This window comes from Astyanax mexicanus, chromosome 17, assembly GCF_023375975.1.
Source record: "Astyanax mexicanus isolate ESR-SI-001 chromosome 17, AstMex3_surface, whole genome shotgun sequence".
NCBI classification, from domain to species: domain Eukaryota; kingdom Metazoa; phylum Chordata; class Actinopteri; order Characiformes; family Acestrorhamphidae; genus Astyanax; species Astyanax mexicanus.
The window spans coordinates 3,915,001-3,940,906 of record NC_064424.1 but is presented as its reverse complement, the minus strand read 5'-3'; the positions used below and the strand labels follow the sequence as shown (position 1 = coordinate 3,940,906).

The following is a 25,906-nucleotide window of genomic DNA, read 5'->3' as shown; positions in this document are numbered from 1 at the left end:
CTCCCCTACAAGATAAGATGATCACTAGACCATAGACAATTTTTGCAGAACACACTGCTAATGTTTTTGCATCAGCTGTACATATACCTGTATTATTATTTATACTGCATTATGGACACTACGTGTATAATACAAACCTCTCCAATCCATCACTGATCATCAGTAAATTTTACATTTCATTTGTAAATCAAGGGATCAGAGTCTGGAGGAAGAGTGGAGAGACACACAGTCCAAACTGCTCGAGGTCTAGTGTGAAGTTTCCACCAATCAGTGATGGTTTGGATAAAGAGACATGTCATCTGCTGGTGTTGATCCACTGTGTTTTATTATCAAGTCTAAAGTCAGTGCAGTTTTGTTTTCCCACAAAATCTTACAGCACTTCATGCTTCCCTCTGCTACTGACAACTTTTATGGAGATGCGGATTTCATTTTCCAGCAGGACTTGGCACACTGCCAAAAGTACCAATTGGTCTTATATACCTTATATAATATTTTACTTTTCTAAAATACAAATGTTTGGGTTTTCATTGCCTTAAAATAGATCTCTATCTGTGTAATACATCTTTCTAATACAGCTCTGGAGAAAAAAAAGAGACCACTTAAAAATGATAAGTTATTGCTGATGAAAACATCTGGAATATAATCAAGAGGAAGATGGATGATCCAAAAGCAGTGTGTAAGACTGGTGGAGGAGAGCATACCCAAGATGGAAGAGAACTGTGATTAAAAACCACCAGGGTTATTCCACCAAATATTGATTTCTGAACTTTATGAATATGAACTGCCTGTCTGAAAGCTCAGCATCTTTCTAGATAATTTTCTGCAAATAAATGCTCTAAATGACAATATTTTTATTTGGAATTTGGGAGAAATGTTGTCTGTAGTTTATAGAATAAAACAACTATGTTTATTTTACTCAAACATAAACCTATAAATAGCAAAATCAGAGAAACTGATTCAGAAACTGAAGCAATCTTATTTCTTTTCCAGAGAAGTATATGAGTTTTACATTTTGAACTAAATTAGTGATTTTTGTGAGTTTATAAACGTCATCAACCGCACCTCAGCTGACCCAAACACATGTTCACAGTCTCCCAGCCTGAGGGGATCTGAATGATCTGCAGAATAGCTGGAACGTCCTGGTTTGGCCTTTGGTCAGCAGCAGAACAGCAGCAGCAGCTCCAGTGCGGATCTGCAATCAGCTGGCTGATCCTGCTGAGCTCTAACAGTCTGAACACAAACAGCCTGCTTGGAAACAGGAGGAGGCCTGGGCGAGGTCAGCTCAGGCCTGCCGCCTGCCAGCCGTCCCCTTAGACTTTTACAGCCAATCAAAGAGCACTTCGGCATCCTGCCAGCCCGCCCCCCCTGGCTCTCTGTACCAATCGGTAGGTGGCAGGAAGAGGCAGAATGGCAGAAGATGCTCTGGCTGCGACTGCTGGGCAGCAGTCAGTGTCCTGAGGAGAGTGGGCAAAGATCCACCAGATTTACCACTGAATAAACCAGAGCGTACTGGCTCATACAGCCATTCCTACACATCTCCATACACTCAGAGACTCACAGACTGGACAACGGTTAGAAATGTTTTAAAATAAAGACATTTTTACACTAATAACAGTCTTTGCAATGTCATATGTTACTTTACAAAATGTGTAATAATGCCCTGCTAAGTGCAGTTCAGCCACGGACCTAGTATTAGAGTCTCTGTAAAACACCAAATCCACCGGAGATCCTATTTAAACCTATAGCTACTTACACACAGAGCTGGGTAGTCCAGGTTCAGAAAGTAAAAAAAATTGAATAATATGTTCAAATAATATTTTCTGAACAATTTCTTTTACCAGCTACTGCAGACAATGGAGGTTGAGAATGAGTTTCAGGTGCATCATCATATACAACTCCTAGAGAGAGACCTGCTGTATTTCACAAAGAACACACAGTTTCCAAAAAACACTACCAGTTTGACCCAGGCTCATGCCAGCTTGCCATCAGCTGCCGGAGCCCCGAGAGAGCACAACTGGCCTTGCTCTCTCTGGGTGGGTTCAGTAGATGGCGCTCTTCTTTCCCCTCATCACTCCTAGCGTGATTTGGTCAACACAAGGCTGCGTCTGTGAGCTGATGTATCAGAACTGAGTCGCTGCGCTTTCCTCCGAGCGTTAGCGCTGTGATGCTACTCGGCAATGCTGCATGAGTAATAGTTTAAAAAGAGGCGGAGTCTGACTTCACATGTATAAGAGGAGGCATGTACCAGTCTTCATCCTCCTGGTTTTGGGGCATCACTAGTGATGAGGGATATACAGCTGAGTAGCAGCTGAATGGGTGTGACAATCGGCCAATTAAATTGGGAAAAAAAAATTAAAGAAAATAAAAAAGAAAGAAATAAGCTAATATTTAGAGTAATTGTACAAATTAAGGCTGCATTCACAATGGCATGAGAACACTTACAGCAGCTATAAGACGACTCAGGACCACACTGCGGTGGGTACGATAAGAATCAAAGGTTCACAGAGCAAATGACGTACCAATTGCTAGACCTGAGTAAATACAAAATTTAATTTATAAAGGGCATGGACAACTCATCCAGGAGGTCCCAAAAGAATCCAGAAAAACATTTAAAGAACTGCAGACCACACCCACCACAGTTAAGGTCAGTATCAATGATTAAATATGTATTGAAGTATTATATTGTCTAGAATATCGCTTTAACATGTTATAATTCATTTTAGAAAGTTGAGAAACCCTAAATTTCGTTTGTCGCCGTGTAGCAGCTACAAATCACATCCTTTCATACTAAATGAATCTCATCGTCTCTCACGGGTCTGTTGTATCATAGCTACTAGAACAGTGTATCATAGACTCAGGCCTATTCAGGCTACGTTCCCTTAGAAGGAGAATCCAAACCTTCTGAAAGAATCATGAGCCACACTGTTCCATTAAAAGTGCATGAGCTGGGATTTTCTTGGCAGTACCTCAGAAACGCAGCGATGACACCGTCTCGTTCTCACACACCAACACACACTCGCCTCCCCGTCTAACTCTCAGCACAGCACTTTCACACAACACGGAGGCTGGAGCTGTGCTCAGCTGTGTGCTTCTGAGGAACACGCATGGATTATTCAGTCTACATCTGTTTCTTTCTGAGCGTCTGCGTCTCGCTGTCCCTGGAAGTTGCTGTTTGTTTAACAGATGTGAACACGAGCGGCCGTGTCTGATTTGTACAGGCTGGGGGGGGGGGGGGGGGGGGGGATATGTCCCCGAGAAGCTCGTACTCACCCCGTAAGAAGCTGCGTTGTGGAGGGGGATGAGGCCGCCCTTGTCCTGTGCGTTCACGTCTGCGCCGTGCTCCAGAAGATACTCCGCTACTTCCAGATTATTATAACCAGCTGTAAAACAGAAAGGAGAAAAATATTAATATTACTGATTTTCAAATATAAAAGTATTCACTAAATTTAGACATCTATATTAAATTTTATATTTAATTGTCCTAGCAAAATTGTATAGGTGCATGGCAATTGTATACCAATAAGTAATACTAAAGTATCATGATATTCAGTCTTTAAATATTGTATAGATTTACTTTTAAAAAATGTACTGTAAAATATAAAATAATATAAAATTCAACTTTTTTCTTTTCTCAGATTTTTATGAATACTGTGCCATGAAAAAGCATTTGACCCCTTATTTTCATGCTTAAAATTTTCTGATTATCCATCAAACTTTAATACCAGAGTAAGATAAACTAAGTAAATACAAAAATCAATTCATAAAGGGCAGGGACAACTCATCCAAGAGGTCCCAAAAGAACTGTAGACCAAACCCACCTCAGTTAAGGTCAGTGCTAATGATTGAATAATAAGAAAGAGACCGGGAGAAAATGGTCTTCATTGGGAGAGTTCCAACATAAAAAACACTGCTGACCAGTCAAAACGAGTGCTGGATTTTAATCTACACAGATTTCTCTCCTGAAAACTGTTTATTTGGATGAGTAAAGCGCTTACATTTATTTACAGTAAACTTAGTTTCCCAAATTTCTCCAGCACTAAGGCTGGAGCATTAGTGGCTAAACGCTAGTGGTTTACGACTAATGCCGCCCGACAGCGCTACAATAAGGAACCCAAAATGATCCTATGTAGCTTGATTTAACATGGTAAACGCACAGACTACAGTATGATACTCCACCCAGAACAAAGAAAGAGCTAGTGCGGTTAGCGGCTAACGCTAATACTGCTCCAGCGGTGCTAGCCGACGTTTGCAGAAGGCTCCTTTACTGCTTCTTAATACATGACTTGAAGAATTCATACATAAGGAACATCAGATTACAAGGTGCATTGACTATTTTTGGGAAAATTAAAAGATTTTAAGTATGCGAAACGTACAATATACATATATATATATATGAAGAGTTTGATTCCAAAACTGATCGCCAGTCTTGATTTCCCGCAGAACGCCTCATCCAATCACAGTGCAGCATTCCACGAGCTATAGAATGTAAACATTATAACACGCGCCCTGTTGAGCCGGCCAGCATTTCGTGTAGCCTACTTTCACTTTCGTTTTTCACTCTCAAAGTCCGCGAAAATGAACGATTCGATGGTATAGAGGAGCCGGTTCGTGAAGCAGTTATTGAAAAAAAAAGAGAAAGCCATCAAAAGAGTCTCAGGTACGTGAAAAGGTAAAGAAAATGAGGCATTCAGGAGGGGGGAAAATGCCGGCTGTCATCTGCAGTACACACCTCACACACACACCTCACACACACCTCACAAACAAACACACACAATACACACACAAACACACACAAACACAATACACACACAATACACACACAAACACACACACACACACACACACACACACAAACACACACACACACAATACACACAATACTACGCTACACTACACTACAGCACATGAATATAACGTGATTTTGGGGATTTTATAGTCTTAATGTCTTGTTCGTAAATGAAATTTTGCACTTTTTCGAAAAGAAATGTTTTGAAATTTGTGTTTTAGGCCCAATGGTCAAACTATTATATTCAGATGTACAATTTACTGTTATTTATTATTGTATTTTGCACATTTTCAGTAAAAAAATTCTATTGATGCCAAAGGATATATAAGACATTTTGAAAAAAAAAAAAACAACAAAAAACATGGCATGGATTTATTGCGTTTTGCAAAAAAAGGAATTATTTTTAAAAATAAATTTTTAAATATTAAAATCTTGATTTGATTTTTTTGTGTTATTTTAACCTTAGTATGGTATTTGATAGTTTGAAACAGAAAACGGTGGTTTTCAGCCTACCACTTTCTTGCTCAAGAAAACCCTTTTTTACTCAAATTGATAAAAATGGATTTATAGCGTTTTGGAACCAAACCCTTCATATATATATATATATATATTTTTTTTTTTATATATATTTTTATATTATATATATATATATATATATATATATATATATATATATATATTTATTTCATACATTTATTTCATACATATTTAACCCGAGCCACTACTATAATTTTCACCTTCTCTTCTGCTGGAGTGAGTCTGGCTTTCTCTTCATGTTCTGAAGTCTTGGTGCCGCTTTAGATCCTCACAACAGATGACTGCCTGCAGGACTCTCACTAATTAACACCATCATTACAGGCCTCAGCTTGCTGCTAATGCAGGATCCCGGCTCTGAGAGCTTCACACAATCACACTCTCTCTCTATCTATCTTTCTCTCGCTCTCTTTCTCTCATACACATATATATATATATATATAAACACATATAGATGCTGGGCTTTAATCAAACGGCTTCTCTCTCTTTTCTCTCCCTTCTTTCGCTCATTTCAATATTTCCATCTCTGCTCTTCCTGTCCTCCTCTTTTTCCATGCTGCTCGCAATTTCAGAGAGTACTGTATTGGGGGCTCTGCAGTCTTATTAACCAGCACACTCGTCTTTCTGCTTTCTTCTTGCCTTTTTCCATCAAGGCTTTTCCATTGACAGGCAAAAGGCAGCAGCAGGCAGTAGTTTTAACAGGACGTGACCGCAGACTGAAACGCGTATGCCTGGTATTGAGCCGCTCACAATGCTGCAAGCTTGCTCTTTTCTCCTCGATGCTTTCCAGTTTCAGTCCGGTGAATCTGCAGGGCTGATTGTTTGTCTCTGTTAATCCATCCTCTACAAACGCTGAGAGGAACAATAGCTGCCACTGTGCACAAAAAACAGGTTTTATTAGCTGCTTAGGACTACAACTACAAATCACAACTAATCCATCCATAAATAATGCATTTTTACACCTACAGATGCTGTTTTTATGGTGTTTGAATGGTGCTGGTCCAACACTGAGAACCTGAGAAGGTTTTTTTCAAAGTCAAAGTCAAAGTCAAAGTGGTTTTTATTGTCATTTCAGCTATATACAGAGTACACAGTGAAACGAAACAACGTTCCTCCAAGGATCATGGTGCACATAAACACAGTGTAGACAGAACAATAGTGCAACAGTACAAAAGTGCAGACAGACAATACAACACAATACAGACAAAGAATAATAAATAACAAGACAGTGTGCAAATTATGCAGTGTGCAAAAAGGACCAGGTGAGGTAGTAATTACTCTATTACACAGTGTGCAATAGAGTCCAGTGAGGTAGTAGGGTTTTTAGTGCTTTCCATTTTCTGGGGTAAAAAACATCAGTTCAGTCTCTGTAGTTAAGGAGTCTGATGGCTTGGGGGTAGAAGCTGTTACAGAATCTGGTTGTGCTGGACCGGATGCTGCGGTACCTTCTTCCCGAAGGCAGGAGGGAGAACAGTTTGTGTGAGGGATGGGTGGGGTCATTCACAATGCTGGTTGCTTTGCGGATGCTGCGGGTGGTGTAAATGTCCGTGATGGAGGGGAGAGAGACGCCGATGATCCTCTCAGCTGTCCTCACAATACGCTGGAGGGTCTTGCGGTCAGAGACGGTGCAGGTCCCAAACCAGGCAGTGATGCAGCTGCTCAGGATGCTCTCAATGGTCCCTCTATAGAAGAGTGTGAGGATGGGTGGAGGGAGACGGGCCTTTCTCAGCTTCCGGAGGAAGTAGAGACGCTGCTGGGCTTTCTTGGCTGTAGAGCTGGTGTTCAGGGTCCAGGTGAGGTTATCTGCTAAGTGGACACCAAGGAACTTGGTGCTCTTAACAATCTCCACAGAGGACCCGTCGATGTTGAGTGGAGAGTGGGTGTGTTGTGCTCTCCTGAAGTCAACAACCATTTCCTTTGTCTTGTCCACATTCAGGTGAAGGTTGTTGACTGTACACCAGTCTGTCAGCCGCTGCACTTCCTCTCTGTATGCTGACTCGTCGCCTTTGGTGATGAGAGCCAGCACGGTTGTATCATCGGCGAACTTGATAAAGCTGTTAGAACTGTGTTTTGCAGCACAGTCATGAGTCAGCAGTGTGAACAGCAGAGGACTCAGGACACTGCCCTGGGGGGCCCCAGTGTTCAGTGTGATGGTGCTGGAGGTGCTGCCCCCTAACCGGACTGACTGGGGTCTCCCCGAGTCCAGGATCCAGTTGCAGAGGGGGGTGTTGAGGCCGAGCGAGCTTAGCTTCCTGATGAGGTTCTGTGGGATGATGGTGTTGAATGCTGAACTGAAGTCTATAAACAGCATTCTGACGTAAGTGTCCTTCTTCTCCAGGTGGGTGAGGGAGAGATGAAGGGTGGTGGTGATGGCATTGTCCGTGGAGCGATTGGGACGATACGCAAACTGCAGGGGGTCCAGTGAAGAGGGCAGTTGTGTCTTGATGTTCCTCATGACTAGCCTCTCGAAGCACTTCATGATGATGGGTGTAAGTGCAACGGGACGGTAGTCATTGAGGCAGGACACTGTGGACTTGACGATGGTGGTGGACTTGAGGCACGTTGGGACAGTGGCGCTGCACAGGGAGATGTTGAAGATGTCCGTGAGAACATCTGTCAGCTGGTCTGCGCACTCCCTGAGCACTCTGCCGGGGATGTTGTCTGGTCCTGCAGCTTTTCGTGGGTTGACTCTGCGCAGAGTGTTCCTCACATCCACTGCAGTCAGGCACAACACCTGCTCGTCCGGCTTGGGCATGGTCTTTCTCGCCATTGTGTTGTTTTGTGCCTCAAACCGTGCATAAAAGTTGTTTAGGGCATCAGGGAGGGAGGCATCACGTTCACAGGATGGTGGCATTGTCCTGTAGTTGGTGATTGCCTGGATGCCCTGCCACATGCGCCGCGCGTCACCCGTGTCCTTGAAGTGGCTGTGGATTCTCTGGGCGTGTGCGCGCTTTGCCACTCTGATAGCTCTTGACAGGTCGGCTCTCGCTTTCCTCAGGGCCACCTTGTCACCCACTCTGAAGGCGGAGTCGCGGGTCCTCAGCAGCGCACGTACCTCAGCAGTAATCCAAGGCTTCTGGTTTGGGCGTGTGGTGATGGTCTTGGAGACAGTGACATCATCAATACACTTGCTGATGTAGCCAGTGACTGATGCTGCATACTCCTCCAAATCAACAGAATCGCCTTCAGTAGCAGCCTCCCTAAACATGTCCCATGCAGTGCACTCAAAACAGTCCTGAAGGGCAGAGATGGAGCCTGCCGGCCAGGTTTTCACCTGCTTCTGAACTGGTCTGGAGCGTCTGATGAGTGGTGTGTATGTTGGTGTCAGCCAAACACACATGTGATCCGAGAAAGCGAGGTGGGGGCGGGGCTCCGCCCGGTACGCGCTGGGGATGTTTGTGTAAACAAGATCCAACGCGCTCGCTCCTCTCGTTGCAAAGTTCACATGTTGATGGAATTTAGGGAGCACTGACTTGAGATTTGCGTGGTTGAAATCTCCGGCGATAATAAACAGTCCGTCTGGGTGTTTGTTTTGCAGATCGCTGATAGTCCGATAGAGTTCACACAGAGCCTCTTTAGCATTAGCACCAATGCTAGCGCTGGGTGGAATGTAGACAGCAGCTATTAGCACGGCGGAGAACTCCCGTACTAAATAAAAAGGTCTGCACTTGACTATCAGGAACTCCACCAGCGGAGAGCAGTGTTTGGCGACAGTCACAGCGTTGTTACACCATTCCGTGTTGTTGTAAACACACACGCCTCCACCGCGGGTCTTCCCGGATAGAGCCGCGCTTCTGTCAGCTCTGAACGCGGTTAGCCCGGCTAGCTGAATGGCGCTGTCCGGAATGTTGTCGTTAAGCCACGATTCCACAAAAACCAAAACACAGCAGTCTCTGAACTCACGCTGGGTAGTTCGCTGGAGTCGGATGTAGTCCAGTTTATTGTCAAGGAAACAGACGTTTGCAAGAAAGAGCGATGGTATAGCCGGCCGGCTAGGACTAGCCTTTAGCCTCGCGCGGATCCCGGCTCTCTTTCCGCGCTTCCGCTCACACCGCTTGCGATGGCACTTCCGCTGGGCTCCGGAAGTGCCATCTTTTTTCCATTGCCATTTTTTTCTAATGATGGGTTTTGTTCAAGTGTATTTTATTGTATGTCTTCAGAAAGGGGGAGAAATTCATTATTATTGTCTTTTCCTTAGAGCTAAAATTAGCTTTGATTAGTTTTTATTTTATTTTATTTGTCCATTCCGCCTTAAATGCTGCAGCCCCTGCAGTCTGTTGCACCATTTAAGGTGGAACTGGAAAGTTAGCTACCTAGCTAGCCACTGAGACAAACTACCAGCAATCTTTTTTATGCTTGTTATGAAGAATTCAGCTGTAAAACATTGAAACTAAACATTAAACTATGGTAATAAAAATAAGATTCTCATACCCCTCGGTTTAAAATGAGCATGATCTGAAAAATCTCCATATGAAGAGCTGACAAGCCCCATCTTACCCTAATGTCAACAGTCTATTTTAATGCCTTCCTCCTGTCTGGTTTAAATAGCAGCAGAGCTTCTGAATATATCTACACTGATGGGTGTGGTGTTCTGGAAATGAGGTGTTTTCAGGTACATTTCTGGAGTTTTGCTTGTTTATCTTGGTAACAGAAAACACAGGAGCTCCACTGACTGAATACAACCTAGACAGACGCCAACAGTGAGATGTTTATCGCTATCTTGGCAGTAAACTGTTAACACAGTAAACAAACCCAAATTTTACATCAACAATAAACAGAATATAAAATAAAAAAACTTTGTTGGAGCTCCTTCACAGCGCCAACCAGCAGCTCAGTTTCCTCTGCTGAGAAGCGTTTGTTGGACACGTCCAGGTAGCTGCACCATTAAAATAGCAAGCCACCAAAGTCAGAGCTCACCTGGTTCTACTCTTAAAGGGAATGATTAGCAAGCGACGCGCTGATTGGTTTATTTCACGTCATGTCCAAAAAAAAACCAAACCCTTGATTATTTAAAAGAATAATCAACCGTGCAAGGTGTACTTTTCCCGTCGTTACAATAGCAAAGACACACCGACACACGCCTAAAACAAGCTGCACACAACGCACGGCTGAGGACTAGCCTATAGATCACTAAAATTGGGCTCAGTGTGTTGTGTGCAAATGTGTGTGCGAGTACAACAAAATTATACCTAAATATACTAAATAAAATGTATATACTAAATATATTATATAAATATTTTGAAATTAAAACTTTATTTAATTGTACTTATGGTGAACTAAATTATTGCATGTTTTGTTATTGTGCTAAAAAAATATTTTGGAAGGTAACAACATTTTCGCAAGTTCCTTGTGTCTTTAAATAATTTGTAACATATTTAATTAGTGTAAAACAATACACATTTTTATAATTCTATCAAGTTTATTTAGCATGAATAGAGAGGTATGCGTGTTTTTTTTTGCTTGTATTGTACATTCCTAGTGCACAAACATTAAAACATATGGTACACTGTGTCTGGTGGTCAGGGCCGGGGCCCACCTGCTGTTATAAGAGCTGTTTGTGCTGGAAAGGGCAGAGATGGACCTCTACACTGAAATACACTGCAACTCCATAAACAGTAGCATTTTAGATGACTGAGCTTTTTTACAGATATATTTGTACTATACTGTGATTGAAACAACTGCTATAAACATCTCTGGAAAAATTAAAAAGAGACCACTTCAGTTTCTGAATCATTTTCTATTTATAGGTATAAGAGACGACTTAAAAATGATGAGTTTCTTTGATTTTACCAAATTGAAAACCTCTGGAATATAATCAAGAGGAAGATGGATGATCACAAACCATCAAACCACCAAACTGAACTGCTTGTATTTTTGCACCAGGAGTAAAGCAGCATAAAGTTATCCAAAAGCAGTGTGTAAGACTGGTGGAGGAGAACATGATGCCAAGATGCATGAAGAAAAAAAACTGATTAAAAACCAGGGTTATTCCACCAAATATTGATTTCTGATCTCTTAAAACTTTATAATTATGAACTTGTTTTCTTTGCATTATTTTTTTTTTGTTGTTATTTCAGCCATTTCTCATTTTCTGCAAAAAAATGCTATAAATGACGCTATTTTTGTTTGGCTTAAAATTTGGGAAATATTGTCTGCTGTTTATAGAATAAAACAACAAAGTTATTTTTTTTTTCTTTTTTTTTATATTTTGTGATACAGCTTCAATTAAACTAAAAAAATTGATTTTTTTATTATTATTTTACATGTAAAAATTGGTGTCAGAGGTGGTTTAGAAGTGTTGTGTTTTTAACCTCACCCACTAGAAAGCAGATCACACCAATTTATTCAGATTTTATAAATATGACAGTGTGTTTTTTATACTATGACAGTTTTTTGCTAAAGTTTGATTTAAACAACTGCAATATATCACCTTGGCTAGTGCAATATATTGTGACATACTGATATATTGAATCGTAATCCCAGGACTGGATACTTGGAAACAAAGCACTGCAGCAATTACATAAAGGATTTACTTGCTTATGAATGTAAATGTTTAAAAACACATATAATTCAGAAATTCAGTGCTAGTATTATAAACCTGCACGCTGGTCAGACACTAAAAAAAGCTATTCATTTCACAGCAGCTATTATGTATGAACAATTAGCAGCAGGGCTTTTGTGTAAGGAAAGAAAGCAGTCTGGAAGATGTAAATGTGGGAAGCCCCGCTGAGGCACTTTACATCTGCGTCTGGATTAAAGAAGCATATTGATTAGTATGGCAGCCAGTTTAAAGTGGTTAAAAGTGTCTGAAAGTGGCCCTGAAGCACAGCGCTGGTTTTCCCTGGTATGAAAGGAACTTCCAGACACTGAGAGGCACTGAGAGTACATACAGCTCTGCAAAAAATGAAGAGAGCACTTCAGTTTCTCAATCAGTTTCTCAGATTTTGCTATTTATAGGTTTGTGTTTAAGTAAAATGAACATTGTTGTTTTATTCTATAAACTACAGACAACACAGTTCATATTCATAAAGGGTTTTAAGAGTTCAGAAATCAATATTTGGGGGAATAACCCTGGTGGTTTTTAATCACAGTTTTTTTCATGCATCTTGGCATAATGTTTTCCTCCTCCACCAGTCTTACACACTGCTTTTGGATAACTTTATGCTGCTTTACTCCCTGTGCAAAAATTCAAGCAGTTCAGTTTGGTTTGATGATCAGCTTGTGATCATCCATCTTCCTCTTGATTATATTCCAGAGGTTTTCAATTTGGTGAAATTAAAGAAACTCAATTTTTAAGTGCTCTCTTATTTTTTCCAGAGACGACTATACACACACACATCCAGGCAAGTTGCTTTTTTATTTTATTTTAATGCTTATTCTAGTTACGATGATGAAAGTGTGAATGTGCTGTAAGTGTGTAAGTGTGTAAATGCTGCAGTAGAGAGTAACAGCAGTAACACTAAACTGTTCCACCACTACAGCTTTACTACAGAAAAATGTATAGAGAAATTTACTAAATTTGTTTACTAACTACGTTCTTAGCAAATGTGTTTCTTTAAAAGCCCTGAGAGCTTACTGCAAACTTTTGTATTATTTAGGATCACTGGGTTTTATACCATTTCAGGTTATTTACTGGACCTCAAGAGCTTACACTGTCAAAAGTTATGAATTTATATACTGTAAATGTAATACTGAAGACTATATTAAAGCTATTCAAGTGTGGAAAAAGAGTTACGTAAACCAGAATATGTTTAATACTTTAGATTCTTCTAAGCAGCACATTTCTCTTTGAGTTCAGATCTTCAGACTCTTGGTATTTTAATCTCAGCGTCTTCATGAGGGAGAGTCACCTGGAATAGTTTTCTCAGTGTCTTGAAGGAAGGAGTTTCTGGAGGTGCTGAACAATAGTTGCTTCTTTTCCTTCACTTTGCTGTGAAGCTCCAGCTCATCCCAATTAAATCACCTCAAATCACCATCTCAGTTCATCAGGTTTAGATCAGGGGATTAATGTGGAGGAATAACATTTTTTTTTTTACTATTTACTACGCAATTCTATATGTGTCCCTTAACTGTTTTCATGTCTTTAATATTAATCTACAATGTATATTATATAAAATATATTAAATAAAGAAGTACCGTCAGTGTGTGTATGTACACACAGTCTACTCAGCCTATGAATGTATAATTATATGAGCACAAAGGCTGATTTTAAGACAAAGGAAGTAATATGTTTGTTAAAGCCGGAGAGACTGGAGACGAGAGGTGGGTCTGCTCAGAGCAGGAATCAGGATGAAAGGCGAGATTTAATTTGACATGTCCCCCGTCTCCCTGTTTTATTTAGCTGAGCCTCAAGGGTGAGATGACATTTCTTTGCATACAGCTCTCCCAGACTTTAACAGAATGAGTTTCTGCAGACCGGAACGAGGTGATTTGCAGGCTGCTGCTCATTTTTTTGGTTAACAGTGAGATTAGCGCTTGCTGTGTCGTGTTCTTTGTGACAGCTGTGGGATTACGAGACACGACTGAGGGGGAGGGAACTGCTGCCTGCATAACAATTTATTTGTGTAGGTGTGTGACCATAGTAGGATTTTTAAGAAATATCGATATATTTTTATACGAGATAAGAAATGAATGTTGTTTGGCTGCGGGACAATAATTTTTTAAGCCATTACTTGGTGGACCACAAAAAACAAAAGTCTGTTTTGTAAAATGAAGTGTAATGAGATGGAGCGTTACAGACTAGTAGCTCTCCAGCCCAGAGGGTAGTAGAACCCAATTGTTGCAGAACAGTTGATCTAAAAGCAGGTAAACCAAAGAAGAAAGATTAAAAAAATAAATAATAAATAATCACACCGCTCCTCGTGTGGGATAGAACCTGTGTAGTCAGGGTCGTGGTCCAATACACTACCGCTACACGCCCCGGCAAGTGAATTGGGACACGGCAAGGAAAAAAAAAAGAAAAAAAGACAGAGACAGAGAGCCCAAGAACTGGTGGAAAAACGAGAACGGGCAGAAAATAAAGTCATGCCGAGCGCGACAGGGAGAGAGAGACGGGGGAGGCATGAAAACAAAAGCTCACCAGAGAAGAATTTCATTTTATATTTTTCAATATCATTCATTATAGTTCAAGCAACCTCACGAGCCACCTATTGCCTATATGACAATAGGTGTCATATAGGCAACAGAAAAGACAATATATAGACTTGATACAGACTTGATATAGATCTTGTGTTACAATGAGCCCTATTTCAGCACTTCACCAGACCCAGACGCTGCCCTACACAAACCCGAACTGGTAAACTATTAAGAACTATTTCATTTCCATAGTATTTTTTTAAAAACATAGTTTTATTTTTCCCATTTTTCGCCAATTTATCTGGCCAATTGTCTCACCCATTTAGTTGCAACTCAGACTAGCACACGCCTCCTCCGATACATGTGTTGCAGCATTGCTGAGTAGTATCACAACGCTAATGCTCGGAGGAAAGCGCAGCGACTCGGTTCTGATACACCAGCTCACAGACGCAGCCTTGTGCTGATCCACATCACCCTAGGAGTGATGAGGGAAAAGAGAGAGCGCCATCTACTGTACTGTACCCACCCAGAGAGGGGCTCCAGCAGCTGATGGTAGTGGCTCCTGATCATAGTGGCAGCGCTTTAGACTGTAATGTTGCAGTGTTTCTTACCTGCCAGGTGTAGAGGGGTGGAGTTTCGTCCCTGCGTGTCTCTGCAGTTGATGTTTTCAGGGCTGCAGAGTTTCTGCACTCGGGCCAGACAGCCTTTCTTAGCCGCGTCCAGCAGCGCCGCGTCCCCTCTCAGCAGGTCCTGGATGTCCGTGTCCCCTTCCTTCACCATGTCCAACGGCGTGTTCCCGTCACGGTTCTTCTTTGTGGGATCGGCCCCGTGCTGAAACACACAGGGAGCAGATCGTCACTGTCCAATAAAACAAGTTAATCTCCAAAACTGAGAAAAAAAAAAATCTAAAAATAATTTATTTCAGGTAATTTTGGATAACTACTATTGTTTTTTTCCTCAAGAAATCTGGACACAGTGTAAGTGATCGTTTGTGTGTTTAAAATTTGTAGTAAATGTAGTAAAAATCAACAAAAAAGGAGAAAAAGACTATTTGTCTTACATCCTTTCACACATATATTCAGTGGGGGTTAGCCATTTCCTATTGTCCACAATATAAAAAATAATATTCTATCTATTTATCTGTGTGTATAAACAGTGTTTTTAATAAATCATCATATTTCACTAAAACCATTCACACTAAATTTCTCCCTTTTTTCTATATTTTTATGTTACATAAATACATCTCTGGAAGAAAATAAGAGACGACTTAAAAATTATGATTTTCTTTATGATCACAAGCCATCAAATCACCAAACTGAACTGTTTGAATTTTTACACCAGGAGTAAAGCAGCATAAAGTTATCCAAAAGCAGTGTGTAAGACTGGTGGAGGAGAACATGATGCCGAGAAACCTGTGATTAAAAACCAGGGTTATTCCACCAAATATTGATTTCTGAATTTTTAAACTTTATGAATATGAACTTGTTCTAAAAGATCTGCATCTTTTTTGTTATTTCAACCATTTTTCCTTTTCTTAAAAAAAAAAAAATGCTCTAAATTACAATATTTTTTAACATTTAACATTTATCATGTAGCAGTAGTATATTGCTTAAACTGAATAAAATACTTGTCGTATCACCAAATACCCACAAAAAACACAGAACACAGGTAACACAAAACCTTTCCAGATATTACTGATAAAGATTTGGACATTTTCTGAAGCTCATATGTCAAAATCTACAGTTATGTAGTCTAGAAATGGTTTACAGTGAGATTACAGAGTTTGTGTACCTTCAGCAGCAGTTTGCAGATCTCATATTTGCCCTTGGCCGCTGCCTCGTGTAGAGGGGTGAACTTCCACAGGTCAGCCACGTTCACCGACGCACCGTGTCTCACCAGCAGCTCTGCCACCTCGTAGTGACCGTAAGAGCAGGCGTTGTGCAGCGGCACCAGACCTCTGAGAATCACAGAGACACACATCAACCTCTCCATCATTATCTTTTATATATGATGGAAGCATCTATGAAGTTCTAGAGGTCAAATCCTTGTAGAGATCAGTGATTTTACTCTTTTAAACACACAATTCATCTCTTGAAAGCCTTTAAGTATTGTAAAATGAGTCTTATCCACCTTATTTTTTGTGTTAGATCTCATGCTGCAGCAGTGGAGCATTAATGTAGCCTAGATTATATCCACACTGATAATACTCCTATTAATATCTATTAATGTGAATCTGTAGGTCAACTTTGTTTAAAAATGCTATATTTATTCTATTTGATTTTATTTTCTATTAGATTTAGGCCTGCCGGAGAAATGTTTGCTGTACTTGGCCAAAATATCAGCTTTGTTTAAAAACAGCAGTTTCACTTTATTTAATATTATTACTGTTAATATGTTTTATAAATGTAGTATTTTAATTCCTTTTTCTGGTGCGCACCATCTGAATTAGCCTTTCTCGCTTTATTCTCCAACTGCTGCTTCTCTTACTGTGTCCTTCTCTTGTGTGTGGCTCCGCCCTCCCGCATCTGCACAGATCTGATTGGCTGAGGAGAGCGGTTGGCGTTTTTACAACACACTACGCCACAATATAGCACGTAAACCGTAAAAGAAAAGAAATGCTCCGCTGCTTTAAATGAACTCTGTTAGAATTATATCCTTCTCAATAGTTTATCGGTTTGGGTACGCATTGGACAACATTCCGCGCTCCGCCTATTAATGACCTCTGACCTTTAGAATAAATTATATAACATAACTGTGTTAGTTAAAGAGTGTTACACAAATTAAAAAACAGGAGAAATTTTGCTTCTTTTTGGTTCTTTAGGTTCCATTTGACTTATATCAACCACTTTTCACAGAAGGGGAGCTGCGTCTGTGGTTGAAGGAGCTAAATTACGCCTATAAGTCTGCTCTTACTATTTTATAGAAGATAAAAAAAACAAAAAAAAAAAAAAAAAAAAAAAAAAAAACACCAGAACATCATAACTCAGCTTTGAAACAGGGGTTCCCTCAACAGATTGAAAAACAAAGAGCAGATGAATATAGGCTTTTGGGTGGATGGGTAAAATTTAGCTCCTTCAACCACAGACACAGCGCCCCTTCTCTGGAAGGTTAGTTTTACTGTAAATTGATGTAAATAAGGCTAAATATTCAGTTGGAATTCTAGGTTAGCATAGCTAGCTACTATATCAGTACTAGATCAGTGTTCACAACAGTAGCAACAGTACTTCAGACTGCATTTACTTTAAATACGATACGATCATAAACCATTTAATATGAACTCATCAGATAATCTAATATACACAAATGCAGAAGAAACTAATTCTTAAAAATAGGCATGGCAGAATAAGGTGGATAAACAGTATATAATGATCATTATATACAGATATCCTGAGCTCAGAGATCAGAACGGTTCTGATCATACTCCGATCAGACTCACCCCTTGTCTTTGGCGTGGACGTCAGCTCCGTGATGCAGCAGGTACTCCACCACGGCCACACGGTTGTAACCTGCTGCAAAGTGCAGCGGCGTGGAGTGACGACCCTCCAGGTCCCTGCAGTTCACATTCTGAGGAGAGCACAGTTGCTGCAGAGCAAAACAGGCCAAGAGAGAGAGAGAGAGAGAAAAAGAAACGTCAAATAGAGAAGATAAAACAGCTCAGATACATGAAAAGTGCAGGTGTGTGAGATGACCTTAGCCTAGCGTTTAGCAGGGGTGTAAAATATTGATACTGTATCTCTTGAAGTAGCACTGAAATCCTGTATCAGTTCAAAAACACAGCATCGATTAATAAATAATTTAGGTGTAAAGATTGGGGGTAGAGATGGTTTATTTAGGCAAAGGTTACTAAAGGCTGTGTCACTTTACTAAATTGAACCAATTTACCAAATTGAAAACCTCTAGAATATAATTAAGAGGACAGTAGATGATAGATGATCACAAGCCATCAAAACAAGTTGAACTGCTTGATTTTTTTGCACCAGGAGTAAAGCAGCATAAAGTTATCCAAAAGCAGTGTGTAAGACTGATGGAGGAGAACATGATGCCAAGATGCATGAAAAAAACTGTGACGAAATAGTTATTAGTAAAGAGTTATTCCACCAAATATTGATTTTTAAACTCTTAAAACTTTATGAGTATGAACTTGTTTTCTTTGCATTATTTGAGGTCTGAAAGCTCTGCATCATATTTTTTTTTGTTTTATTTCCAATTTGGGAGAAATGTTGTCTGTAGTTTATAGAATAAAACAACAATGTTCATTTTACTCAAACACAAACCTATAAATTGCAAAATCAGAGAAACTGATTCAGAAACTGAAGTGCTCTCTTCATTTTTTACAGAGCAGTATATACTGATACGTTCTTATAAATATAAATCTCTAGATTTTTACAGCAATGCTAAACATGCTCTGCTGTCGTTAGTTAGATCAGCAGCAGTAAAAAGGCCTGCATGCTTCAACAAGCCTTTAATTGGATAGTTAGCATAATTACCCGGTGTCTAAATAGTTCTGATAATGAGGATCCGTCCACCTCTCTGACTACAGTTCAGCAGCAGAGCAGAAATATATACACACAGCCCTTATTAGCCACACAGAACAAGATACGCTGCTATTTGTGTGTCTGTGTGACCTGAGCTGGCTCAGCATTTCTCTCTCTCTCTCACACACACACACACTGATACACATACACACACACACACTTCCACACTGACATTGAGCTCATCCTTCACAGGCCTTTTACAAGGGCATGAAAGACGAACAGCAGCGATTCTGCTCTGTCCTTCAGCTCTTCCTCCAGCTGGGTTAAATCAGTGTGGCCCATTGATTTCTTTGTCAAACATCCATTAGAAAAAAAAAAAGCAATTTAATACCAAACTACGGAACTACTTTTTTTCATTTAACTCAGAAAAAGGTTTCGCTCTACTTCTATGAACCAAAATTACTCTCATAATTGTGTTTTTTCTGCTCATTTCTCGAGCTCATCCGAGGCCATACGCTTCGAACAGAGCATTACTCACCTTCACAGTGTCCAGGTCTCCTGCTTTAGCTGCCTCTAAAAGCCTGTAGTCCACGTCGGAATTTCTCACTGGAATGTTTTCTACAGAGAAAAACAATCATAAAAAAACAGCCATAAAATAAATACATAATATACATTTTTTTTTCTACATAGTAAGTGAATATTAAAGTGATTCAGACTATGAAGGAACACATAAGGAATCATGTAGTAACTTAAAATTGCATTTATTTTAAACATGTTAACTTGTGGTTTCTGATGCTGGTAACTCTGATGAACTTATCCTGTACAACAGAGGAAACTCTCGCTCTTTCTTTACTGAGGTGGTGCTGATGAGAGCCAGTTTCATCATCCAAACGTTTTTGATGGTCTTTGCAGTGACTGCGATGTTTCCGATTGATTGACCTTAATTTCTTAAAGCATTTTTGCTTCTCAAAAAATGTATTATCATTGAAAAGTAACTTTATTTCAGTAATTCAGATTAAAATGTGAAACGTATATATTATATAGATGTACTAAAAACACAGTGATCTATTTTAAGAGTTTATTTCTTTTATTGTTGAAGCTAATGAAAACACAAAAAACAGTGTCTCAGAAAATTAGAATATTATATAAGACCAATTGATACTTTTGTCAGTGTGGGCAGTGTGCCAAGTCCTGCTGGAAAAGGAAATCTGCATCCTCATAAAATAGCTAAAATAGCTGCTTAAAATAGATAAATAAAACACTCTGTGTGTAACGCATCTATATAATATTTGAGTTTCACATTTTTAACTGAATTACTGAAATAAACTAACCTTTCAATGATATTCAGCCTGGCAATGGGATAGGATTTAAGAACTCTGCTTATAAATAAAAATTACATAGCCAAAAGTATTTGCTGGTCTGTTTCAAACACGAGTTAAGTGATATCCCATTCTTAATCCATATGATTTAATATAATGTCAAACCATCCTTTACAACTATAACAGCTTAACTTTTTTGAAAAGGCTTTCCACAAGGTTTAGGAGTGTGTTTATGGGAATTTTTGGCCTTTCTCATACACTGATGTGGGACAAGAAGGTCTGGCTAACAGTCTCCACTCATCCCAATTCATCCCAAAGCTGTTCTATTAGGTTGAAGTCAGGGCTCGGTGCAGGACAATCAAGTTCTTTAACACCATCTCTGAACTGTTCAGCTACTGTTCCCGCAAAGTTAGGAGCATGAAATCGTCCAAAATCTCTTGGTTCTGCTGAAGCATTTTGATTTTCTTTCACTGGAACTAAAGGTCTGAGAACAACTGCTGAAAAACAATCCCACATCATAATCATAATGATCCCCCCTCTACCAAACTTTACACTCAGCACAGTGCAGTTAAACAAGTACAGTTAGTTCTCCTGGACCCTGCCAAACCCAGACTAATCTATTGTATCGCCATACAGAGTAGCATAATTTTTCACTCCAGAGAACACGTCTCAACTTCCTGTGGAGACAAAGGTGGTTGGAACACCTGAATTCAATGATTTAGGTGGGTCTGTAAATACTTTTGGCAATATAGTGTTCGTACATGAAAGACATCTGCCATTTCTTTGTTGAAAAACATATTTTCCTCCAAACTAAAGTTTCCTCCAAACAGATGTCTAAAAAAACAGGTCCGGAGTCTCAGTTTACCGTTGAGGATCTGCTGGACTGCCTCGTTGCCCATCTGAGCGGCGGTGAAGCCCTGCAGGGAGATGATGGCAGGATCTGCTCCATAGCTCAGCAGCAGCCGACACGTCTGAAGATGACCTGCCAGAGCCGCCCTGTGCAGCGCTGTCTGTCCCAGAGTGTCCACTGCATTCATCTGCACAACAACACACAAGCAGACGGAGAAGAAGAAAAGAAAATTAGAGTTTTTACAGAAATGAATCAGGTTATTGAGATTACAGAGCCTGATGGTGTATTAGCATTTTTATTTAGCACAGCAACGTAAATCCTGAGTTCAATAGACAGATTACCCCCACACTTCAATAACTTTCTACACCCCACACTATGTCTCTCACTGTACCTGTGTCTCAGTCTGTCTCTATTTTCTCTTTCTTTGTCTCTCATTGTCTCTCTCAGTCTCTCTCTCTACCCTGTGTCTGTGTGCCAGCCTCTCTCTCACTCCCCACGTCTTTCTTTTTTTGTCTCTCTTTATCTGTCTGTATTTTTTCTCTGTCTTTCTCTCTACCCGTCAGTCTGTCTGTCTTCACTCTCCATGTCTGTGCGTCTCTTTCTCTCAGTCTGTTTGTCTCAATTTTGTCTTACTTTTTCTCACTGTCTCTCTCTCTACCTGTGGGTTTCTGTGTCAGTCTCTCACTCTCCATGTCTTACTGTCTAAATATAGCTCTCTGTTTTTCTTTCTCTTTGTCTTTGTCTCTCTTTGTCTCTCCTTCGCTCTCTGTCTCGCTGTTTCTCTCTCTCTATTTATATTTCACTCGGTTTCTCTTTCTCTATTAGTCTCCATCTCTTTCTGTCTGTCTCCGTTTCTTTCTTTCTCTCTCTCTCTCTGTTTCTCTCTTGGTATTTCTGCGTTTCTCTCTCTCTCTCTCTTGTTTTGTCTTGCTCTGTTTTTCTCTCTCTCTGTCTGTCTGTCTTTTTCTCTCTTTATGTCTCTCTCCCTTTCACATACACACAGCTAGTCCTCTTCTAAAACTAAAAAACAAGGAAACACCAGAATATTTTGATCATTTTTTAAATAACTGAATATTGTTCAATTGATTAATACAAAGAGAGTGGCACCACTAACATAGATTTATAACATTTTCCAACTCCTACATTCATTCATTATGTTTAATTAAATATCCATTATTAAACGTTTAGGTCTTAAGAAGAAAGACAGGCGTGATTGTATTGTTTTTTGTTGATTGACACCACTAGAATAAATATGTAAGTATTTGTGTTCTCCTCTCTCTCTCAGTAAAGAGGGGTGAACTGGCAGCTGGGCTCAGAGTAGAGAGGAAGACTGAACTGTGAGCAAATCTGGCCTGCTCTGAAACCAACACAGACATGAATTAATCAGATGTGTCCTGAGGCAACTCCAGAGCTTCTTCAAAGCCTGTCAGAGGATTGAGCAGATGCAGCAGCAGAGATAGTAGTGAGCGTTTTGTTTGTGTGGGTAAAATAGGAGTATTTGGACAGTGTCAGGGTTCGAAATTTGTACTGAAACCGACAGAATGTGACAAAAGTGCAGATTTTCAACATCAAATTTAAGTCAGATTTAAGAAAAATATTGAAAATATTGCTTTAAATGTTCAGAAAGTACAATAATCTTATATAATCCCTATTTTTTTACTGGTTAAGAGGCATATAAATAAGAGTAGAAATAACTTTAGTAGTTTCTTTAGAGTTTCTGTGAGAGGATGTGTTTAATATAACTAAAAGATGGGAGTCTGTTGTGAATCTAATTATACAATGAGAAATTTTATGATGTGCATTAATTATTGTTATATTTTATCCCCATCTTTTTATTTGTACATTTCTGACTGGGTCTGGGTGACAATACTGTGCTTCACCAATAAGAGTCCTTGGGCTAGACTCCAAACTAATTTTAAGACGTTGATAGTTTTTAATACTCAATTTTGTCCGACTATAAGTTGCACTTAAAATTTGACTGTAGCCAGTGAGGTTACTGTGTTAAAACAAGCTACATGGGACAAACTGCTAGGGTTCCTCCATGTAGCACTGTGTAGCGCTGGCTAGCAAGGTTAGCCGCTAATGCTAAAGCCAATGCTGCTGCACCTAGCCTTAGTGTAAATATGGAAATCTAAGTTTACTGTAAATAAACAGAAGCGCTTAACTTACCTAAATAAACCATTTTCAAGAGAGAATTACAGTTTTATTTACTTAGATTAGCTTTACTTAACTTAGTTAACCTCCCCCCACCACCCAGTGTAGAGACCTGCTGAATTAGAAGGACAAAATGGCAACGCCCCTGTTCCTTACTAGTGTCACATAATACGCTTTATAATCCAGTGCGCCTTATAGTGTACATTCAAAGCTCTCAATGCCTCTTTTTATTTGTAAAGGCTCTCACAATTCTAGCAATGAAGTGTGGAGCTATTTTGAGTTTGTTAATGGTGTAAAAATAGCCATTTCTTTGGATGGGTAACGATATGCCCTTGTGGCTAGCACTGTTAGCCTGTAGTGAGCATTGGCTAAAAACTCTATATTTGGGAATCCTGGGGAAGAACGCTCGTTATTGTGTTTCAATACACCTCAAAATCATTTCATGCCAATGCATGCAGAAGCCCTCCACTTCAAACCCCTCCCTCTGCATAAGCCATGCCCTTCAATCTGCCTAAACCCCGCCCCTCTCTGCGACAGTGAGCTGACTGGCGTTGTAAACGGCCGGAGCCGAGGATGTGTTTACTTTGGAGGGCTTTTCCTGCACGCTCCCTAGCCTGCTTATTAGCGTGACGCTAGCACACCATCTGTTTACCAGCAGCCCCTTCCGCAGCAAACACACACACACACACACACACACCCTTTTCTACTCACAGCGGCCAGCCATTATCACCCACATCATTACTGTCACTCAGGTCTGGCTAAAGGCTTTCAGGTCACTGCAGACCACAGGAAAGGTGTGTGGGGGGATCATGGAACTAAATTGTCTCAGGTGGAGAAGGTGGACTAAAAGGTAATCTATACAGTACTGTATTTTTTGCTCCAGAAGGAGCACCAGATTATAAGGCGCACCATCAATAAACGTGTATTTCATGGTCTATTTTTATACATAAGGCGCATTTTGTGCAACACTAGTAAGGAACAGGGGTGTCGCCAAATTTTCCTTCTAAATTCAGCAACTCACCTGTAAAGCTAAGCTAAGTAAACAAAACTGTAACACTTATAAAAAATAAAAAAATAAAAAAAAAACATTTCAGACGAGTCAGACAAGTTAAACAAGTGCTGGATGTTAATCTCTTATTTGGGTATTTAAAGCGCTTCAGTTTATTTACAGTTTTTAAAGCTTAGATTTACAATAAGGCTGGGTGCAGCAGCATTAGCATTAGCAGCTAACCTCGCTAGCTGCGAGTAGTGCTAATAAATGCCGCCAGGCAATATTAGCTAGCTGTTCGTCCCACGTAGATTGTTTTAACACAGTAAATGCGGTGATGAATCACAGTATAAACCAATAGGGAGTCGGAATGGTATATGTTTATACTTCTCTACATCCAATCACAATCAGATTCACTCTATCTGGATGGAGAGATTTATCTGGATAGGGGTTTTATTTTTGAAAGATGAGAAGCCGGAATGAAAACGAGCTGAAAGGAAATAGGAGAAACGAGGCTTTTTTTAAAATTCAGATAATTGTGTGAAAATGTAAAATAATTACTAAATTTCTATTTAAGGACTTCAAACACCTAAAATGATGGACTTTCTCTTTACATAAGCTTTAAATAACACAGTGTTTTTCACTCAAAGAGTTTGAGAATGAACTAAACAGACACAAACAAGACAAATAATGATAATGCAGAACAGACTAGTTAGGGCAAATTTAAAGTTCATGTTAAAGTAGGACAAATAAGTTAAAAAAAAAACATGCTCATTAGATAAGCTTCTCTTCTTTTTTGTAGAAGGAGAAGAAACAGAGGATGCTCTGCTGTGGTCTGTTTACTGGCTCAGTCACTCTAAAGAGGGAAGCTCAGCAGTGAGGATGCTCTGAGGTCCGTGGCAGCGGCTGAATGTCCGTTCAATCAGTCCCTGCTTATCTGATAGGGCTCAGTGAAAGAGCTTCATTGATCTGGCCAGTCTCTTAAGCACTGCTGCTGCTGCTCAGGCATAGATATGAATGATTTACCTCTCAGACGCTTCCAGTTCTATACAGACAGGCCAGCAGTGAAGCACAGCCAGATCTCTTTAGCCCTACAGCTCGCTGGCACACGCTTCCCCAACACAACATTACCCTAATCATTTAAAGCTTCTGAGCTACAGAGCATTTCAACTGCAGCTGAAGTTTCTGCTGAAAAACTACACTTTACCCTGTTTTACTGATAACAGTTATAGATTATTGAGTTGTTTTTTTCTTTTTATTAAAGTAGTTATAGTACTTTCCTGCAGAGACGTATTATAAACGATTTATAAAACATTACTGAAATGTAAGGGTGTGACGAGATTAAAACGTGACAATATTTCTCGTCAAGCTTAAACCTGACGAGAAAAAAAATATATATACAAATATATATTAAAAAAAAAAAAAAAAACAGTAGGCGAGCCCCGCGCGACAGTAGGCGAGCCCCGCGCGACAGTAGGCGAGCCCCGCGCGACAGTAGGCGAGCCCCGCGCGACAGTAGGCGAGCCCCGCGCGACAGTAGGCGAGCCCCGCGCGACAGTAGGCGAGCCCCGCGCGACAGTGCTCTTACTGTCCCAAAGACTCACAGCCCTAATACTGTAAGTAAATCCTACACGTGACTGTTTCATAGGCAGTTGTACTAATCCCTTAGCTCTGTACTGTATTTAAAAAACATGTTCTGTCTCTGTTTGCAGATTTAGGAGAAAA

At 40.1% G+C, this 25,906-nt stretch overlaps 1 protein-coding gene across 9 annotated transcripts in view; it reads right to left on the bottom strand.

Annotated features, from left to right (window-relative positions):
- The window catches only part of tnksa (tankyrase, TRF1-interacting ankyrin-related ADP-ribose polymerase a), a 164,634-nt gene that overhangs the window by 24,716 nt on the left and 114,012 nt on the right, over window positions 1-25,906 (bottom strand). For all 9 annotated transcript variants that reach the window (XR_007425061.1, XR_007425064.1, XR_007425065.1 and 6 more), the window contains 6 exons: window positions 21,055-21,226; window positions 19,409-19,488; window positions 17,832-17,977; window positions 16,187-16,352; window positions 15,007-15,226; window positions 3,271-3,380 (listed from right to left, as the gene is read on the bottom strand). Coding sequence is in view for 3 of the 9 variants with exons in the window: in XM_049466375.1 (XP_049322332.1) it covers window positions 3,271-3,380; window positions 15,007-15,226; window positions 16,187-16,352; window positions 17,832-17,977; window positions 19,409-19,488; window positions 21,055-21,226 (894 nt within the window). In the remaining 6 variants the exon portion in view is untranslated. The remainder of the gene's footprint in view (window positions 1-3,270; window positions 3,381-15,006; window positions 15,227-16,186; window positions 16,353-17,831; window positions 17,978-19,408; window positions 19,489-21,054; window positions 21,227-25,906) is intronic.